This window comes from Carassius carassius, chromosome 50 (genome assembly GCF_963082965.1).
Source record: "Carassius carassius chromosome 50, fCarCar2.1, whole genome shotgun sequence".
NCBI classification, from domain to species: Eukaryota; Metazoa; Chordata; class Actinopteri; order Cypriniformes; family Cyprinidae; genus Carassius; species Carassius carassius.
This window is the reverse complement of record NC_081804.1, coordinates 4,552,241-4,571,222: the sequence shown is the minus strand read 5'-3', so window position 1 is coordinate 4,571,222 and position 18,982 is coordinate 4,552,241. Positions and strand designations below refer to the sequence as shown.

Genomic DNA, 18,982 nt, shown 5'->3' with positions numbered 1-18,982 from the left:
ACCACGAAAGGTTTTTTTTTTAAATTTTTATAAATATTTTTTTTTTGGATCTGAAAAACGCAAACAACCCAGTGACCCATAGTTAGTTACAGCTCTATACACAGATGTTATGATACCTGTATATGATGGTGTAAATAATGCAATACGTTTGTATGTGTATATTTTATGTATTTTGCTAACACATTTCACATAATTCAGTTTCAGCACTTTTTGTGGACGGCCTTTATTTTTAAATCCATTTTTTTACATTGCAATACAGTTGCATAAAATATCTATCCTATATAGTGTCAGTTCTATTTTGTCCCAACATATAATGTGTTTTTATCGATATGTAGATGTCCCAGGATGTCCTCTATGCTGAAGGAGGAAGGAAACAACCACTTTAATGCCGGTGATGTGCAACAAGCTCTCAGCTGCTATACCAAAGCTGTAAAGATCAGCGACTGTGAATCCAAGAATGCAGTTCTGTACCGCAACCAAGCAGATGCCACCAAATGTAAAAATGACATCTAGTTTTCACCTTCATAACCAACATCTTGTTCATCACTAACTGAGTCATGTTTCCCGTTCTCAAGCTTTGGACGCAGATCAAGGTGAACTCCAGGCTCGATTTCCACAAGCGCAGGCTCTGCAGAAGCTCAGATGGTTAGATCAGGGATTTATGGACGCTCAGAAATGTGCACAGCTAGAACCCAAGATTAAAGCTTTCCAGGACCTGCTTAGACAGCTAGGAGCACAGATCCAGCAGAAGGTAGGATACAAACGGTGCTTGCAAAAGAGGTTCACTATTACTATTTACGATCTGAAAATGAAGTAATTTTTGTGTTTATATATAGGCAGCTCAGCTCTCCTCCACAGACTCATGAACAGATGTTCAAACTCCTAGACAGTTCAGCTCAGATATTTTAACCCAAAGGTATCTTATATGAAGCTTCTCAGTTTATGCATATTGTTTTGTTTGTAGACCATGGCCATTGTGATTGAGGTGGGCCTGTACAGGTTGTGCAGCGTCATGGCTTCTGCTGCTTCCACCGTGTCTCTTTCAGCATGCCATCTGCTCCAGGTGATGTTTGAGGCTTGTACGGACTAAAATAAGTGATTATGGCCACAGGGATATTATAGTTCACTAGTGACTACTGACTTGAAATAAAATAAACAATAAATGATTTTCTTTTGCATTTCTTTTGCATGTAAGAACTATATATATATATATATATATATATATATATATATAGATAGATAGATAGATATATATATATATATATATATATATATATATATATATATAGATAGATAGATAGATAGATAGATAGATAGATAGATAGATAGATAGATAGATAGATAGATAGATAGATAGATAAAAATACTAAAAATGAAAAAAAAAACACACACTACAAAATTACAAAAAATTGTAGCTAATATTAAAATGAGTTAGAATTAAAATGGATCAGGACCCCGACATGAATCAGACAGATTTCCTGTCACCTTGAAGAGGTTTATTTTATGAAAACGACTGGCTAACAGTACATTATCACACATGATTACTGAAATAAATAAAACATAAATGCATGAATAATGTATGAATAATGTATGAATAAATAAAACTATACATTAATCATCTAAATATCAGTTAAATAGTAATGAAATATTGAGTTTTTTGTTTTTATTGTATTATATGAGAAGAAATAGCGATATGAGAAACTTGCACAGCTATGCAAACGGTATTCTTGGGAAAGCAAAACTGAAAAATTCACTGCAGAATTCCACAATTAACCAATTAGAATCCAGTATTCCAGAATTCCCTGCAATTTCTTTTTTTTTTTTTTTCATATTTCCTCTAGTCTGCAAACTTCAAAGTGTTTTTAAAACATAATATAAAACTACAAGAGTAATTGTGGGAAATTTGCTTTACTGGCATAAATACAATATATTAACAAATTATTGCTCATCTGTTGGTTTTGATTGCTTCTATTGTTCTCGTTTGTAGTTCGCTTTGGATAAAAGCATTTGCTAAATGACTAAATGTAAATGTAATAACACATGTGAAACATATATTGATATTGGTGTCTTAATGAGTCATAAAAATAACTGAAACTGCATCAATTTTGAAAATGCTTTGTTTGTATTGCAGAACCCTCCGGTGAATTGTGTTCCATGTTACATCGTCTAATTGACATGCTTCCTGCATCCAGTGTGTCTGGAGACACCTGAACAGGTCATTTGATGTTTTGTATTTATGTTTCTTTAAGGCTTGAGAAGGTTCTAGAAGTAGCAGAAACTGTACCTGAGGTCGAGGGTGGGCTGCCGCTCAAAGACAACACTCCTATGAGCTGCTCCGTTCTACTTTATAAGCTTTATGATGACCTGAAGAGAGATAAAGAGAGGGGAAACTTCAACAGCTCTCTGAAGAATATGTCCAGTAAGTTATACACAGGCAGAATTGTGAGACAATCTAGAAAGTCTGAACTGTGAGATAAAAAGTCACTATTAGTAGTGACTTTAGTGTTATTGTATGGTAGAAAAATAGTTGCATTTTCTTTTCACTGTCCATTTTCATTTTTTCTCCAGGCATCACTTTGGCAGTTCAGATATGGAGAATAAACTACGAGCGATACAGACGGTCTCTGTTCTGCTGCAGGGTCCCAGTGATGTTGGAAATCGCACCCTGGAGCTGAGCGAGGTCATGGATGCTGTCATTTCCCTTTGTGCGTCTGAAAACATCACTCAGCAGCAGGTGGCAATGGAGGCACTCATTCACGCCGCCGGCAAAGCCAAGAGAGCCTGCTTCATCATGGCCAATGGCGTGACTCTAATGAAAGACCTGTACATGAAGAGCGTAAATGAGCGGATACGTGTGTGAGCACTGGTGGTGAGTGTTCAGACTCAAAGACATCTACATTCCAAGAATTTTTTCTTTTGTTTTCCTTAATTCTGTGTGTTTCTCGTGTGTTTTGTAGGGGTTGTGCAAACTTGGCTCCACTGGAGGCACAGATTTCAGCATGAAGCAGTTTGCAGAAGGTTCAACTCTCAAACTCGCCAAGCAGTGCAGGACGTAAGTTTTGAGCTTTGCTAATAGGCAGCATTGTAGTGATCCGTTTTGCGAGAGCAACCACTCATTTTCCCTCAGCTTTAAGACTAGGGTTTCCATACTGATGCCAGGGGGCTGAGAAAAACGTTTTTTAGGAGATCTCACAGTTAACAGATTATGATATTCATATGTTTAAAGACATTTTTTGTATTATTTTTAGTGATTATTTTGTGAATATTATGTAAAAAAAAAAAAAAAAAATATATATATATATATATATATATTAATGCATTCATTTACTAAAAACATAATTTTATTTACTATTTAATATTAAAATTATGTTAGTATGTTATATTGTTTTATATATTATTGCATTATTACATAATAAAAAATAAAATAATAGATATTTTACACAATATTTATATAAATTATGTATTCATTTTATGTATTATTAATTTGTATTAGTATTAGTATTATTTAGTTATATTTATACACATTATTGAAAATATATAATGTTTTATATTATATTTATGTTGATATTAGATTGTTACATTGGACATATAAAAGAAAAAATAAACATTAAATATACGATTATGAATAGGTCTGTCGACCTATTATACATCTTTATAATGTCAATATAAAATGTTTTGTAGACGTGAAACTTTACACATTATTTACACATCAAAATCGCTGCCTTGATATTTTAAGAAAGAGGTCTCTCACAAGGGGATCATCATATTTGGGTAGTTTGATTAAGAGTAAGAATCTGCTCATGTTCAGCTGTTATTCATAAGCACTACAATTAGCATTTAAACCTATGCAGCTGTCTTCATTTTACCATTTTAATTTTGCAGCTGCAGCAGAAGCAGTTTTTGAATGGTTGTGCATATGTTAAACAGACTCCTTTAGAGAAGCTGAGCGATCTATAATTGCAAAGATGTTCATGCAGGTGGCCTTCAGCTGTCTTTCTTTCCCAGGTGGCTCTGCAACGTAGCTCTTCCCCCAACATCCCTGCGATGGGCCATGCAATGAACATGCAGTTTCTCTAACCTAATGTCGTTTAAAACCTGTATCACTTTTATTTTCCGAAGAACACAAAAGATGATGTTTAGCAGAGTGTTCACGCTGCTCTTTTCCATCTAATGAAAGCAGTGAACAGGGGTCCATTGTAGTCCATGTAAATGTAGTCCATTCGACCTATTAGCAATATTTCAAGACTTCTGAAGCCATACTTTAGTTTAGAGTGCAAACAGACCAAATGTTAAATAACTAATTGCTCTTTTCTGTCCTTTTGTTATAGAAAAGATTAAATCACAGGGGTTTTGAAACAACATGAGGGTGAATAAATGGACAAATGTTTAATATTACACTGACTACAGTAATCTCTCATCATGTGTTTAATGCAGGATGGTGGTGAAGCTCTTGGAGGCCGGGGTGGTGTCAGTGTGGTTTGTATGGTGAAACAGAGGCCTGCAGAGAGTGGATCGCCAGGTGCTTTCAGTTTGATCGTGTCTAGAAATATTCTATCCACTATGAAGCACACTTCATTTGAAAGATTTCGGCCAAATTCAAAGGCTGCAACTGTAAATTTATTAAGTAATCAAGTCATTTATTTGCACTCCAGTTTTGGCCCTTTCCCACTGCTGGCACAACTACTGTCCCAAATTCAGATTAAGCCTTGGATCAATTTGTTCCATCAGGGGAGATTGTTTGAAAATGGATTTCAGTGTGCAAAATGGTTATTCTCCATCCAAGGAAGTGGCCCTTTTATCAGATTGAATAAGCGTCTCTTTTCCTCTTCCTGACAGGGGGATTTTGGCTCTGGTGGAGAGACAGGAGGACAGAGGGTTAGTTGTGGCATGTTAGTTGTTATGATGTGAGTGAAGTAATGCCTCCATGTATAATAATGTATATATTTTATGAACTTTTGTAAATGTAACATCTGTCCAGGGACTGCGGGTGGCAATTAGCATTTTTTGCTATAACCTGGCACATGAAATCTATTCTTTCTTAGACTAATGTTTTTTTGTCTATTGTCCCTGATTAAATAAACTAAAAAAAAAACCTTTGTGGTCGGTAAGATTATTTAATGTTTTTGAAAGTAGTCTCTTACGCTCAGAATTTCATGGAACACTTCACCCAAAAATTTTAATTAGCTATAAATGTACTAAGCCTCAGGCCATCCTAGATAAAAATGAGTTTGTTTTATTTACAGATGTGGAGAAATTTTGCATTACATCACTTGTTCACCAGTGGATCCTCTGCAGTGAATGGGTGCCGTCAGAATGTGAGTCCAAACTGCTGATAAAAACATCACAATTATCCACAAGTAATCCACACCACTCCAGTCCATCAGTTAATGTCTTGTGAAGTGAAAAGCATGTTTGTAAGAAACAATTCCATCAAGACATTTTTAACTTAAAAACGTTGCTTCTTGCTAAAATATGAGTCCTCTATCCATAATATTGCTTTCTCCACTGAATTTAAATTTAAACTCCCATAATGATGGATTTGTTTATTACAAGCACACCGCTTTTAACTGATTACCGATGTTAACTGATGGACTGGTGTGGATTATTGATTATTTTTTACACTGCTGAGGGAAAATGAGTGGTTGCTCTCACAAAACTGATCACTACAATGCTGCCTATTAGCAAAGCTGGTAATACCATATGATGCGGTATTGGAAGAGGGAGTGGGGTTTGAAGCCTTATGTCCGCTATTGATAAAAACATAGCACACATTTCATACTCGCTACAGAGAAAAAATATTACATTTATTCACTTCGATTCCATTATGTGCACTCTTTTTATTTTACATGCACATTCCAAGATGTATGATTATTCATTCCCCTTAGATGTGTGATGAGCACATATTGAAAATATTGATCTTAAGTTATTTATTTGTTTGATATCCCCTCACCATGTATATTCAGGTCTTAATTGATGAATGTGAAATTATGTATTCTGATTTTATATAAACACTAGTTTTGTTTCAAATGTGGTGGTCTTTTTTTATTCTTGTTTTTGTCTTTAACAGATTAAGTAGATTTGGTTGGGTTTAATGATGATTTTTCACCTGTGCTTTCCACAGTTTTGCAACTACTGAGCATTAAAAGAAATTATATTATATAAATATAACGGAAGTGTGTTACAAATTAAAAAGATTGTATAAATTTATTTCATAAATATGTTTAAATATCATAAATATGTCATAAATATTATTTCATATAATATTTTAGATATGTTGTGTAAAAATTGCATTTTATTGAAAAAATATAATTGTATTATATCTACTGTTTTAAAAAAAATATATGATAATACAGAAAATTGTGTGCTGTTATATGACCTTGTCAGTTTGCATGTTTAATTTAATGACAGACATCTGGATTTTTGGCGAAAAATATATCGTTTTGTCTTTTTGTGTCATAAAATGTCGTAATATTTGACAGTAAGTTAGATCTAATAATAAATCAAAGAGACTGTTAAATCATCACACTGAAAATGGAAAGTCAGGTCAAGTGCATTGCATTGTGGGATATGGCATCCCAGTCAGAAGCTGTGTTGTATGCTGTATTTTGCCCACAAAAGTTGTATGATTGCATATACTCAATACTTGACGTCTGAAATGTGTATAATTGTCGGTAAGTAGACACTGTTAGTCTGAACCAGTTCTTGATCAAAACGTGATGAAGGCAGCTTCTGCTCCACTGTAGCCTACGTCTGACTGAAATGCATGTCTTTGTACCCTGACAGTCCCCTTTACATCTCAATGGAAAAATCCTTCCACGTGTCGAATCAAAACAAAGCACCTGAGAGGATCCAGGCCAGACAACTTAAAACAATCCTGGCGTCGTTTGAACGCTCTCTGTGGCCTCTAATACCTATTAATTGCAGGTGATGGTTGCTGTAACTAATACTAAACCGGTCTGAGGAGACCTGTGTCATCTGTTTCACACCACAACAAGAACCCTGCTGTCTGTCTTGTGTATGGATCCTTTTATCTCCCATCTACCCCACAAACACTCTTGAGGGCATCTAGATGATACATTTGCCTTTTAACTTGAGTGAACTGTCTTAGATGCGTTGAGGTTTGACTTGACTAGGGGCAAAACACTGACCTGATGCCAGTCAAAGTGCCAGTGGTGATGACTAAACATTCAAGCTGCAAATAAGGGTTTGGTGGCCCCTCTAACACTTACAGCACATAAGTGTGAAAGAATGACAAATTTGGTCAGTAAAAACTGTATTCACGTGTTCAGAGTTAGGTAAAATAAAAAAAAAAAATAAAAAAAAAAGAACTTTAATCAGTCAATACTGAAGCTACTATAGGTTAAAGTACCAAAGATGGCATATTTTATACATGAACCAAAAAAAGAAACTAGCTTGAGCATAAAACCACATACTCTTCCAATTAAAATCAGTTGCAACAATCCTTCAGCCAGTGCGTAACCCAAATGTCCACTGAGTGACGCCTACAGACAGAAAAACATTACCAGAGCACGACCGATGACATTTACGTTACACATGTAAGTACACCATGTACCAGATTCTGTACTCAAAACTGGTGGAGTTTTAAACCCTCCAGCAAAAGCCTCAAAATTAACTGTCTGGATCTAATGGGGGACATATATGTCAGTCTGGCAGGTTCAGCTCTTACAGACCAGCACATATGAGCTTTAACCTCTGTCACAGACACCCATGAAGCCTTTGCCATCCTACAGGTCCATATTTGATAACATAATGAAAATGATTGTGCATTTAAGCAGTGTCCCTTACCTAAAAAAATACTCTGAGCCTCAGGAATTACTTCACATCACCACATCAGAGCTCTCAGTCTTCACAATTAACTACAAGGGAAACAGTGAAAATTAATGGTCTCATTCATGCATATTCTGTAAGATCAATGAGTAACGAGTAAATGCCTGGAGAAAGAGAAAGGTTAATAACTGTACCATACATGCACATTGCACAAATGAGTGCATTATGTGCCAAAGTTGAAAGTTTAAAAATGCTCCACAAATGAGTGAAAACTGAAAATAAAATAGATCCTCCTGGCTCCAGCTACAATTACAAGAAAAAATCCCATAAAAACTGAATTGTCATAAGCCTACATGTTGTGTACGTGAGGAGATAGGCCTATTTGTCTGGGCATTTTTTTACATTTATTTAATAAATGTGTTTAAATAGAATTTAAATAGAATGTGTGTTTGAACAAAATCTAATGAATATATTTTTTAAAGTACTGAATAAAATAATGCTTTTAAAACGTCATTTGTCACAGATTTACTCTCAATGAAAAGTTTTATTATGAACTATCTGAATACTAGAACTCTAATATTAGAACTGAACTGAATCCAGATATTGCGACAACAACACACAGGTGTCTTAAAATCCAAAGCGCCATCAATTAGCAGCATGTGGCGTGACTTGTAGCAATCAGTCATCCTTAGACATTTCTCGCAAATGCTTTTCTAACTTCTTTTCTGAGGTAGGGGGCGAGGAATGAAGAAACAGACACACCTCCGCGCTCCCGCTATGTTTAAAAGTGACACTAATGCGCGTCCGCGTTTCTTAACAGCAACATCTCCAGACTGCTCTGTGATTAAACTGCAGACATGGGCAACTGCATGGACGGCGTCTGCGACCGCCCGAAGAACACTAACATTAAATTGAGTTTACCTGCCGTGTGTTTCGTCTGGCAGCTGTCTATGATCATTCTTTTTGGGGTGTTTGTGCGGTATAATGAAGAGTCAGATACTCACTGGGTTGAGCACAAACAGGCACTCAATATCACAAGTGATATCGAGAATGACTTCTACTTCAGATATCCAAGTAGGTGCACTATTCTGTTTTCTTATTTTAATTCGTGTCAATTAAATCTATTATTCCAGATGGATTTTATTCATTATTATTAATACAGATTTTGTAATGAGTATTTACAAACATTTTTCAGATTGTTTATAATCGTCTCTGTAGCATTTTATATATTCAATTAAAATCAGTAATTATACACATTAATTTTCAGAGATTTTTATTTTAAATATTAAAAAAAAAGTTTAACAAAATATTATTAAACTAATATATTTTAATTGTTTTATTAAATTATATAAATTATTATTTTTACATTATGTAATAATAATGTTTTATTAATATTATTTTGTATTATTTGTCAATCTGGCCATCTTTATTTTCTATTGAAAGATTTTATAATTATTAAATGTTCTAGGGGGAAAAATGTGTGTATGTGTGTGTTATATATATATATATATATATATATATATATATATATATATATATATATATATATATATATATATATATATATATATATATATATATAATGTGTGTGTGTGTGTATATATATATATATATATACAGTGCCCCCCATAAGTATTGGAACAGTAAAGACAAAATTGCTTTCTCTGCTGTGGAGTCAAGACATTTGCAAATATGATTAAAAGATGGATATGCAACAAAACTACAGAATGTCACATTTTATTATTAGGTCTTTCGACATGTTTTACCAAATAAAAAGGACAGCACTTTTAGAGTTCAACCCACTATTTTATGTGAGTGTAAGTATTGGAATAGTTGAATTTAAGGCAGATGTAAAAGATTAAAAGTATCACACTTGTATACTGTTGTTGTTCTCTTGTTGTCTGATTGCTTCTATTGTTCTCATTTGTAAGTTGCTTTGGATAAAAGTGTCTACTAAATGATTAAATGTAAAAGCTAATATTTAGTTGCAGACCCCTTGCCCCTTGCATGCAATCAGAGCAGTGAGTCTGCAACCCATAGACATCACCAGACTCTTAGTCTTATGCTTTGAAATGCTTTTCCACAGCCTTTAATGCAGCCAATTCCAACTGTTGCTTGTGTTGGGGAGTTTCTGTCTTTAGTCACCTCTTCAGCTAGTGAAATTAATGTTCAATCAGATTTAAATCTGGAGATTGATTTGGGCGATCCAAGACTTTACATTTCTTTGCCCTGATAAAGTTCTTGGCTGAATTGGCAGGGTGTTTTGGGTCATTGTCCTGATCCAATATGAGTTGCTTTCTAATGAGTTTGGTGGCATTTTTCTTGAATATTGGTAGCCTAGATTATTTTATACCCTTCCAAATTAATTCTGCTGAAATCATACATTGTCATAATTTAAATAAAGAGGTCGTGTTCTAGAGGCAGTCATGCATGCCCATGCCATGACACCACCTCCACCAAGCTTTACAGATGAGGTTGTATGTTTACGATCATTTGCGGCTTCATTTTTTTTCTCCACACTTTTGCTTTCCTATCCCTTAGATAAATTTTATCTTTGTCTCATCGGTCCATCAACACAGTACCAAAACTCTACTGGCTCACATTTGTGAAGAATCTTGCCTTTCTATTTTTGCTGCTGATCAGAGGTTTGCATCTTGCTGTGTAGCTTCTGTAATTCTGTGTCAAATTCTCCTGCGGACTGTAGATTGACAGAGCATCACATCAGCTTTCTGGAGGTTGTTGGTGATTTTACAGGCATGCATTTAGGGGGTCATTTTCACAGCTTTTATAATTTGTCTCCCATCAACTACTGTTGTTTTTCTCAGCCGATCAGGTCATCGTTGGTTGCTGATGTCGCCAGTAGTTTCCAAACTCTTGATTTCTCCATGCCCTTTGTTTTTCCTATAGTTTTAATTGACTTTCTCTTTTCTTTTAGCATGCAAATTGCTTGCTTTTCTTTCGGAGTCGGCTTCCTCATCTTCATCCTGGTTTGTGTGTGTCATCATCGAATGCTAGACCTAGAATGCATTGGATATAACTGATAAGACAGATTCCCTACTTTTAATATCTGAAGAATTAATGCAACAGGACACAGCTGAACACTTAGAAAGACCTGAGGCTTCAGCGCACATCAGATGACATCTTTGTGTTGAATCACCCAATAATAAAATGTAATAAATAACAAAATCTCATATTCATCTTTTAATCATATTTACAGATTTTTTTGACTCCACAGCAAACAGAACATTTTTGTCTTTAGTGTTCAAATACTTGTGGAGGGCACTGTATTTAATGTTTATAAAATATACAATTTATAGATTTATATTGTACAATTATTTACAATAGTGTACAATTATTAAATGTATATATACTGGTCTGTCTCATAATCCAATAATGCACCACTATTTGTTGGCTGAGGTTTATCAGATTCTACGTCTGTGAGCTTTTCTCTCATACACTTGAGAACCTGCATACTTTCTTATGCACATGGGACTGTCACTGTCTTTTGTAACAGGTGGCACTGGGGGAGGTAGGGGGTTTATTAAACACAAGAGCGATAGATGATATGCTTTATATAACCCAAAACCAGCGTTTGTTAGTGGTGTGAGATTTGATACCACTTAATGTGCCTGAAAATAAATGCATCACACCAGCTATATCCGAATTAACTCCAGTTACTTGCCACAGGAAATGTTCTTTGTGTGTATAAATACAACTTAGTAAGACTTGTAATTGATCCAGGCAGTTGTTACTGTGGTAGGGTTCATTGTTTTTTGACACCCACCTGAAACTGGAGTTTTGTAGCTCCTGCATCATCGGTTGAGAAGGTTTTCAAGGTGAACCATCATGCCAGGCCAGATCAAGAGGACAGTCGTGCTTGTGAAGCAGAGTGGAAGAGCTTTCATGCTAACAAGGTTTCTCTGTGTAAATAAGGGCTTATTCAGAAAGTACAGCTCTGTCTGTTGTCATTAGCAGTTTTGTGTTGTCACCAGCATCTAGATGTCCTTGTGTTGGTGTTGTGGATTTCTAATGTGGAAGAAAACTTAGAAAGTTTTGACAACAACCTGCCCAACCCCGTCCTGTTCTGGGAAATTGACATGTGGTTACTTTTCAGCTCTGCTAGTCCAATTCACTGTTGCTTTGACCTCAGTTATGCCACCAAATGGCTCCGATTACAGTCTGTGACCTGCTAAAACACACTTTTGTCTTTAATCATGGTGATGCCACTGGATATTGGCTGTAAATGTACATTGAGTCATTCATTTATTTCAAGTTCTCGTTTTCCTCTTGTCTAATGCAGGGGTATAAAAATAGGGTCCAGGATCCACAAGAGAGTGTTAAGGGTGTCTGCAAAAAAATTTAGAATTAAAAAAAAAAAAATTATGAATTTGTAGGACTGTCAAAGTTCAAATGTGGACTTAAAATATTGATAAAATAAGTTTTTTTAAGTACAGTTACGTTCACCAGATTTGGTTCATATGAATTCTGCTTTGTAAATCTGGACGTGGAGTATTATTTTCTATGATATTAAGTACACATTTTTATATATATATCAGTCGTTGACCTGACTGTATGTAATTTTCCTTTTTGTGTTTTTAAATCCTGAAAAATCCTGACAGATGTCAATGGTTTCAAAAAACATAAAAAAAAAAAAACTTATCGGTATTTTGCATTTCTAAAGAAATTTGATGTTATATGTATAACGTAGATGCCTCTATGATTTAGGGTAAGTAGAGAATCATCATATTTGTGGTTTCTTAATATTCTCAATATTTAGGTTTTTGAACTAGTATAGGTTTTTCTTGGGCACTACCATTCAGAAATTCCTCTCATGGAAACTGAATATCAGTCTCATTGTAAGCAAAGCCCATCAGAGACTTTTTCTCCGTCAGTGGAGGAAATTTGGAGTTAGTCAGAAAGGCATGACTCAATTCTACCGAGCTGCCATAGAAGGTGTGCTGACCTTCTCTATCCTGTCCTGTTACGGTAATGCGAGCAGTCAGGTGAGAAGAGCCTCCAAGATCATTGGCTGTAGTCTGCCTACCAATGACCCCTATCACCCAGCATGCCATATGTTATTTGAACATGGTCTGAAGTTAGAACATTGAATGCTTATATAACTAGTTGGATGTTTTCCACCCTACCAGTCACTTTTACCCAATCTCAACTTCTATGCTTTATTAATATATTTGCATTGTGTCTTTTGTACTTAGCACTTATGGACAGGTTCATAACCTGCTGACACACTTAAAGTGCAATATGTGGTGTTCATGTCTGTGTATCGGTGGTTTTGGGGTGTATATGTGAGGTATATGTTTTGGAATGTGTTGTTGTGTCAGTGTATTGTGTTAAGTTGTATATGTGAGCATACCAAGTCAAATTCCTAAATAAATAAATGTTTGAACTTGAACTTGAACTTCAGTTCCGACTATTTGTTTAGATCCTTGATAACACTTCTTCTTTCTGCAGGTTTTCAGGATGTTCATGTCATGATCTTCGTGGGCTTTGGCTTTCTCATGACCTTCCTGAAGCGCTATAGCTTTGGCGCCGTGGGATTCAACTTCCTGGTTGCGGCATTCGGCATCCAGTGGGCTCTTCTGATGCAAGGCTGGTTCCATTCTCTGGACTACACTGATGGAAAGATCAAGATCGGTATAGAAAAGTATGTTACAGACATTAGTTGCCGAAAAAGGCACCACAGATCAAAAGTAATACTGAGAGATAAGTCCTTCCACCAGAATTAACTGATTTGCTCATATGTTTGAGGTTTAATGCAGAAAATAAGCTGTTTTTGGATGTATACCTAATGTTGATCACTTAGAAGGACAGAAGAATGACAAACCAGTTTGTTGTTTACCTCCGGTATCTCTTCCCTGTGAGAATGAAGGATTTTTAGCGTTTTGCGTGTAAACCGCAATTAGACAAACAGGAATGTGAATGATCCTATCAAGAGAATGCAGGCAAAACATTTTGTAATCTGCAGTTTCTATACAGTTTGCTACTTTGTATGTTTTATCATCTAACCCTTTGTGTGCAAACTCTTCTTACTGAATTAAATTCAACACCAATTCAGAGTAAGTGTGAACTGGTGAGTTGATTTAAAGGTTTCCTCTGTGTTCAGCTTGATCAATGCAGATTTCTGTGTGGCGGGTTGTCTGATCGCTTACGGGGCTCTTCTGGGGAAGGTCAGTCCTGTTCAGCTGTTGGTGATGACGCTGTTTGGCGTCACGCTGTTCGCTGTTGAAGAGTACATCATCCTGTCTGTCCTCCATGTGAGTCTGATCGCTGTTTTACTTTCTATCTTTACAGCTGTCAAAGTTAACATGCACATACTTTTGAAAAATGTCATGCTGTTTCCTAAAGACAAATGTGAAGTTTCTTCAGTATCAAATTGCATGTTAAAATTATTTCCGAAGAATCGTACGACACAGCTGAATTTTCAGCATCATTCCTCCAGTCGTCTTTGTCAATGATAATATATTGCATAACATGTAGCAGTACACTAGCATAAAGATGAACTTATGTTTTGTAGTTCAAATATAGGACATCAAAAGGCTTCATGTTTTCCTTTGTTCAATGATTCAATCCCTGTTAGGCCAAAGATGCCGGTGGCTCCATGGTGATCCACACTTTTGGAGCTTATTATGGTCTGTCAATTTCATGGGTTTTGTATCGGCCTAATTTGGATAAGAGCAAACATTTGAACGGGTCTGTCTACCACTCAGACGTGTTCGCCATGATTGGTAAGTCCATTAATCTTGGTACAAATATTAGACTGTGCTTGCATTCAATTTTATTATTGGACTGTTGCTGTGCAAACTCTTGCTTGGCAAATACACAGAAGGGACACTAATGTAAAAAGTAATTGAAGGCTCAGATACTGTTTGCATGTTACCTTCTGGCGTCCTGTGCAGGCACCCTCTTCCTGTGGATGTTCTGGCCAAGTTTTAACTCTGCCATTGCTGATCATGGAGACGGTCAGCACAGAGCTGCCATCAACACATATCTGGCCTTGGCCTCCACCGTTCTCACTGCAGTCGCCATGTCCAGCCTGTTTGAGAAAACAGGGAAACTAGACATGGTAAGGGACCAGATTGTTTTGATTTAATTTTAATTTTTTATTTTATTTTACTTTTATTAGTCTATTCTATACAAAAGATCATAAACAGCTGGGATTTCCAGGCCTGGAAAACTGAAACGGAATTTAATTAAGTGACGGTAAATTGTGACGGTAGTAATGTCATGTAAATATATTAATTATTATGTCTAGTTATGCCTCGTTTTAAATATTTAGTGACTAGATTGTATTTCTCCTGGAGTGCATTGTGATTGAACCATATTATCTGACATTTCATAATTATTAGTGTTGTTTTTTTTTGTGTGTTTTTTTTTTTATCCAGTAAATCCAATGTCTGGACAATTCATGGAAATTCATTGTTCCTCACGTCCAGTTTACTTTATCATTTAACCTGTTTGGAAATGCATGTGATTTATTTATTATTTTTTTAAATGGAATGAATCCCAAGTGCTGTGTTTTTCCCTTCCAGGTTCACATCCAGAATTCCACGCTGGCAGGCGGAGTTGCTGTAGGAACAGCAGCTGAGTTTATGCTGTCACCATATGGATCTTTGATTGTGGGTTTCTTCTGTGGCATCATCTCTACGATGGGTTACATTCATTTATCAGTGAGTTACTCCAGATATTTCTCCTTCCAGACTGTGACCTTTTATGCCCTCAATTTGATCAAGAACATTGTCACAGTAAAAACATTCCAGAAATCATCTTTTGTTAGAAAGCTCTCATTTGTCTCTTCTCCTCAGCCATTCTTGGAAGAGAAACTGAAGATTCAGGACACCTGTGGCATCCATAACCTGCACGCTATGCCAGGGGTCATTGGAGGAATTGTGGGTGCCATCTCAGCTGCTGCTGCCACTAGCACGGTTTATGGAGAACATGGGTCAGTAAATAGAAAAAGAATTTAATTGTTCACATAACACAGGTTTAAAGGAACAGCAAAAATGAAACATTGCTGAAAATGTACTCCACTTCAGACCATTCAAGAGATGAGTTTGTTTGTTCATGGGACAGATTTGGAGAAATTTAGCTTTACTTCATCACTTGCACACCAGTGGATCCTCTGCAGTGAATGGGTGCCGTCAGAATAAGAGTCCAAATAGCCAGAAGCAATGGTTTTCACTTCGCAAAATGGTTATTGATGGACTGGAGTGGTGTTGATTACTTGTGGATTATTATGATGTTTTTATCAGCTGTTTGGACTCTCATTCTGACGGCACCCATTCACTGCAGAGGACCCTTGTAATGTAATGTTGCATTTTGACCAAAATGTTATATTAAATATATTTAAATATTGAATCTTGATTTTTGTAAAATGTTGCAACAAAAGTGTGAAAAATTAGTTTGGAACATATAAGTTAATAAAAACTATGTAAAAAAACAAAAAACCTTAAAGTATCTACAAAAGAGCATGTAAAGCATCTCTGATTTTTGGATGAATTATATATAATAATTGGTGTTAATACTATTTAGCTCACTCTCTAATAATTGCATTTGTCCATTTCAGGTTGCAGAATACATTTGACTTCACGGGGGCTTTTGAGAAACGTGTGCCTACTATCCAGGGAGGATATCAGGCAGCGGGGCTGTGTGTGGCTTTGTGTTTTGGAATCGGAGGTGGCATACTGGTTGGTAAGAGTCATTTGATATTAATCTGGTTTAAGTGCATATTGTGATGGCTTCCCATTGTGTGCAACCGTGCACAATACAATACTTCAGAAAAGCTTGTGGATCCGAAGGGCTTTGTTGTGATTGTTTGCCCTGTACTGTACTGGCACAGGTGTGTTTGTAACATGAAAACTAAAGAGGACTGTGTAGGATGAAATTTGCTAGTTACTCTACAAATGGCTTTGCATTAATGGGTGAGGCTTACAGAAATAAACCTGATCTTCAGCTGGAGCGAACGGCCAGGTGTATTGGATTTCAGATTGTCATGGAAAATATGTCATGGAAAAAATGTCGGCATAACTGCATTATGACACCAACAGGCCTGGTTCTGAAGCTGCCCATCTGGGGTGATCCTGCAGATGAAAACTGCTACGATGATGAGATCTACTGGGAGGTCAGACAGGGTTTTTTTTTATTTCTTTTTTTTTTACATTTACAGATTCTTTTTTTTTCTCAAACAAGCCAATAGTTTATTTCTATGATTGTTTGTTCATGAACCATTGCAGGTTCCTGAGGATGAAGAAAGTATTCCTCCCATCCTGGCCTACAACAACCACATGATCCCAGACAAACATGCAGACATGTGAGTACTGGAACACAACACTGACTCCTTCATTTAAAAAGTTACTGTTTTCTCCATTATTTACTTGTTTGTGAATTCTAGACATCCTAATCTCTGTCTGTGAAATATATCCGCTGTTGAAAAAGAACCATTTCCTGTGAGGCAAAAAATATCCACCAGAGGGCGCATGAGGCTCAGAATCAGGGTTGCCAGGTTTTCACAACAAAAACTGCTGCTCAAAACCAGCTCAATGGTGTTTTGAGGGGGATGCCCGGTAGTAGTCAAATTCCGCGGGAAAAACTTGGACTTGGCAACAGTGCTCAGAATACTAATAGGCTATTGAGCAGCATTTTAAGTTAAGGACCCTTTTTGATTGTGGAGACATTTGTACAGTACAATCATTTAAATGTAACAATTGTTTATAGCTTAATTATAAAAATACTAGACAAGCATAAAAGACACACAACTGAAAATGCACAGTGAGTCATTATGAAACAAAACGTTTTTGTAAATGTAGTAGTAGGCTACTAATAATTCAAGACAATAGAAAAACGGAAATCAAAAGAAAATGTATAAAAATCATAATAATAATATAATTGTATTGCTTCATAAAAAATATTAAAAAGCAAATACAAAATTGATATAATAAGGATGATAATAAGGATGACGAGTTTATTTGACGAACTTCAGACAATTGAAAAATAAAAATAATAGTAATTATGATATGTATAACCAAAATAAAAACGTATTAAATTAAAAATGATGTAGCTTCACAGAAAATATCAAAAATAAAGAATCTTAATAGAAAGTTGAAAACTCCTTAAATCGTCTCCGTGTATAACTGAAGGGCAATAGTGGCAAATTTTATTTTAATTTTTTTTTTTTTTTTTTTTTTTTTTTTTATTGATTTCTGTACTATCTTCGATCATGTGACATTAGGAGTTGGTTTCTTCTCTCCACCACGAGGTGGCGCTTGTTGACCGCGTTGAGTTTAAGAGCAGCCAACTTGAACTGAAAGCTGAAAGTAACACATGGTTTCTCATTCAGGAGAGAGACAAACTTCGTGGAGCAGCATTAACACCTGGAATCAGATCCGCAGTGAAAACATCTGCTTTCCTGCTGCTCTCCCTGAAGATAACAACACTCACTACACGCCAAAATTACAAACAAACTGACATTTCTTTTGCTTGCATATATCACACATATCTTTGATACATAGAATACTTTATTTTATCCAGGTTGTGATGCAAATATTTTAAATACATTCCTTAATATATCTGCATGTCAGAATTCAGATCACTCAGAATGATAAAGTAGTAAAAAGATCAATTTATTTTTCTTTTAACAAAAATGACGGGACGAATCCTGATTTCCTGTGAATGTGTTCAGAGAAAATGTGACCAAAAACCCACAACCTCTAAACTTCCTACAAGATGTTCCATTTTTAATGAAGTTGATTTTACAGGTGTTCATTTAAACATTTGTTGTCCAGACATTATTTGATCGTTATAATGTCGTTCGAAATGGTCTGTGAGAATCTGCACATTGTATCCACTTTTTAAAAAGCTAAATTCTATAATCTTTTATTTATAGATTTTTCCTGATCATTTGCATGTCCATGTCAATCAGCATGCATGCAGCACCTCTCTAAATCAAACATTTGTCATTTTCTTAATGCTTTCACAAATTTGAACCAAAATGACAGCAACAATGTGCAACATCAGTATGTAAATACTCCTAAACTGTTTCCTTTCTCTAATGTAGCATGCACATTAAATCTTTGTGTGTTATCTTTATTGTAAATTGATTGTTCACAAGAAAATAATATTAAACTTTTGGCTGCTGTATAATTCCAGATTAAGTTATTGAAGTGATTGTTACATTAGGTTC

At 35.6% G+C, this 18,982-nt stretch overlaps 1 protein-coding gene and 1 pseudogene across 1 annotated transcript; both read left to right on the top strand.

Moving 5' to 3' along the window:
* Positions 1-354: 354 nt before the first annotated feature.
* Positions 355-4,060, top strand: LOC132133313 (protein unc-45 homolog A-like; annotated as a pseudogene).
* Positions 4,061-8,413: 4,353 nt separating this feature from the next.
* Positions 8,414-18,590, top strand: LOC132133119 (ammonium transporter Rh type C-like 2). The gene is made up of 11 exons (XM_059545844.1): positions 8,414-8,862; positions 13,258-13,450; positions 13,910-14,060; positions 14,384-14,531; positions 14,703-14,869; positions 15,336-15,473; positions 15,609-15,745; positions 16,370-16,494; positions 16,851-16,924; positions 17,037-17,113; positions 18,140-18,590. Exons 1-11 carry the CDS (start codon positions 8,646-8,648, stop codon positions 18,168-18,170), a joined length of 1,458 nt encoding a protein of 485 aa, XP_059401827.1. The 5' UTR covers positions 8,414-8,645; the 3' UTR covers positions 18,171-18,590.
* The last annotated feature ends 392 nt before the right edge of the window (positions 18,591-18,982 follow it).

What these genes read in the sequence shown, in the direction of transcription:
- LOC132133119 (XM_059545844.1), top strand. Translation starts at nt 8,646, where the DNA reads ATGGGCAACTGCATGGACGGCGTCTGCGACCGCCCGAAGAACACTAAC. An exon ending in CTTCTACTTCAGATATCCAA is followed by an intron (nt 8,863 to 13,257) that starts GTAGGTGCACTA and finishes TTCTTTCTGCAG; the next exon opens with GTTTTCAGGATGTTCATGTC. An exon ending in TGGGTTACATTCATTTATCA is followed by an intron (nt 15,474 to 15,608) that starts GTGAGTTACTCC and finishes TCTTCTCCTCAG; the next exon opens with CCATTCTTGGAAGAGAAACT.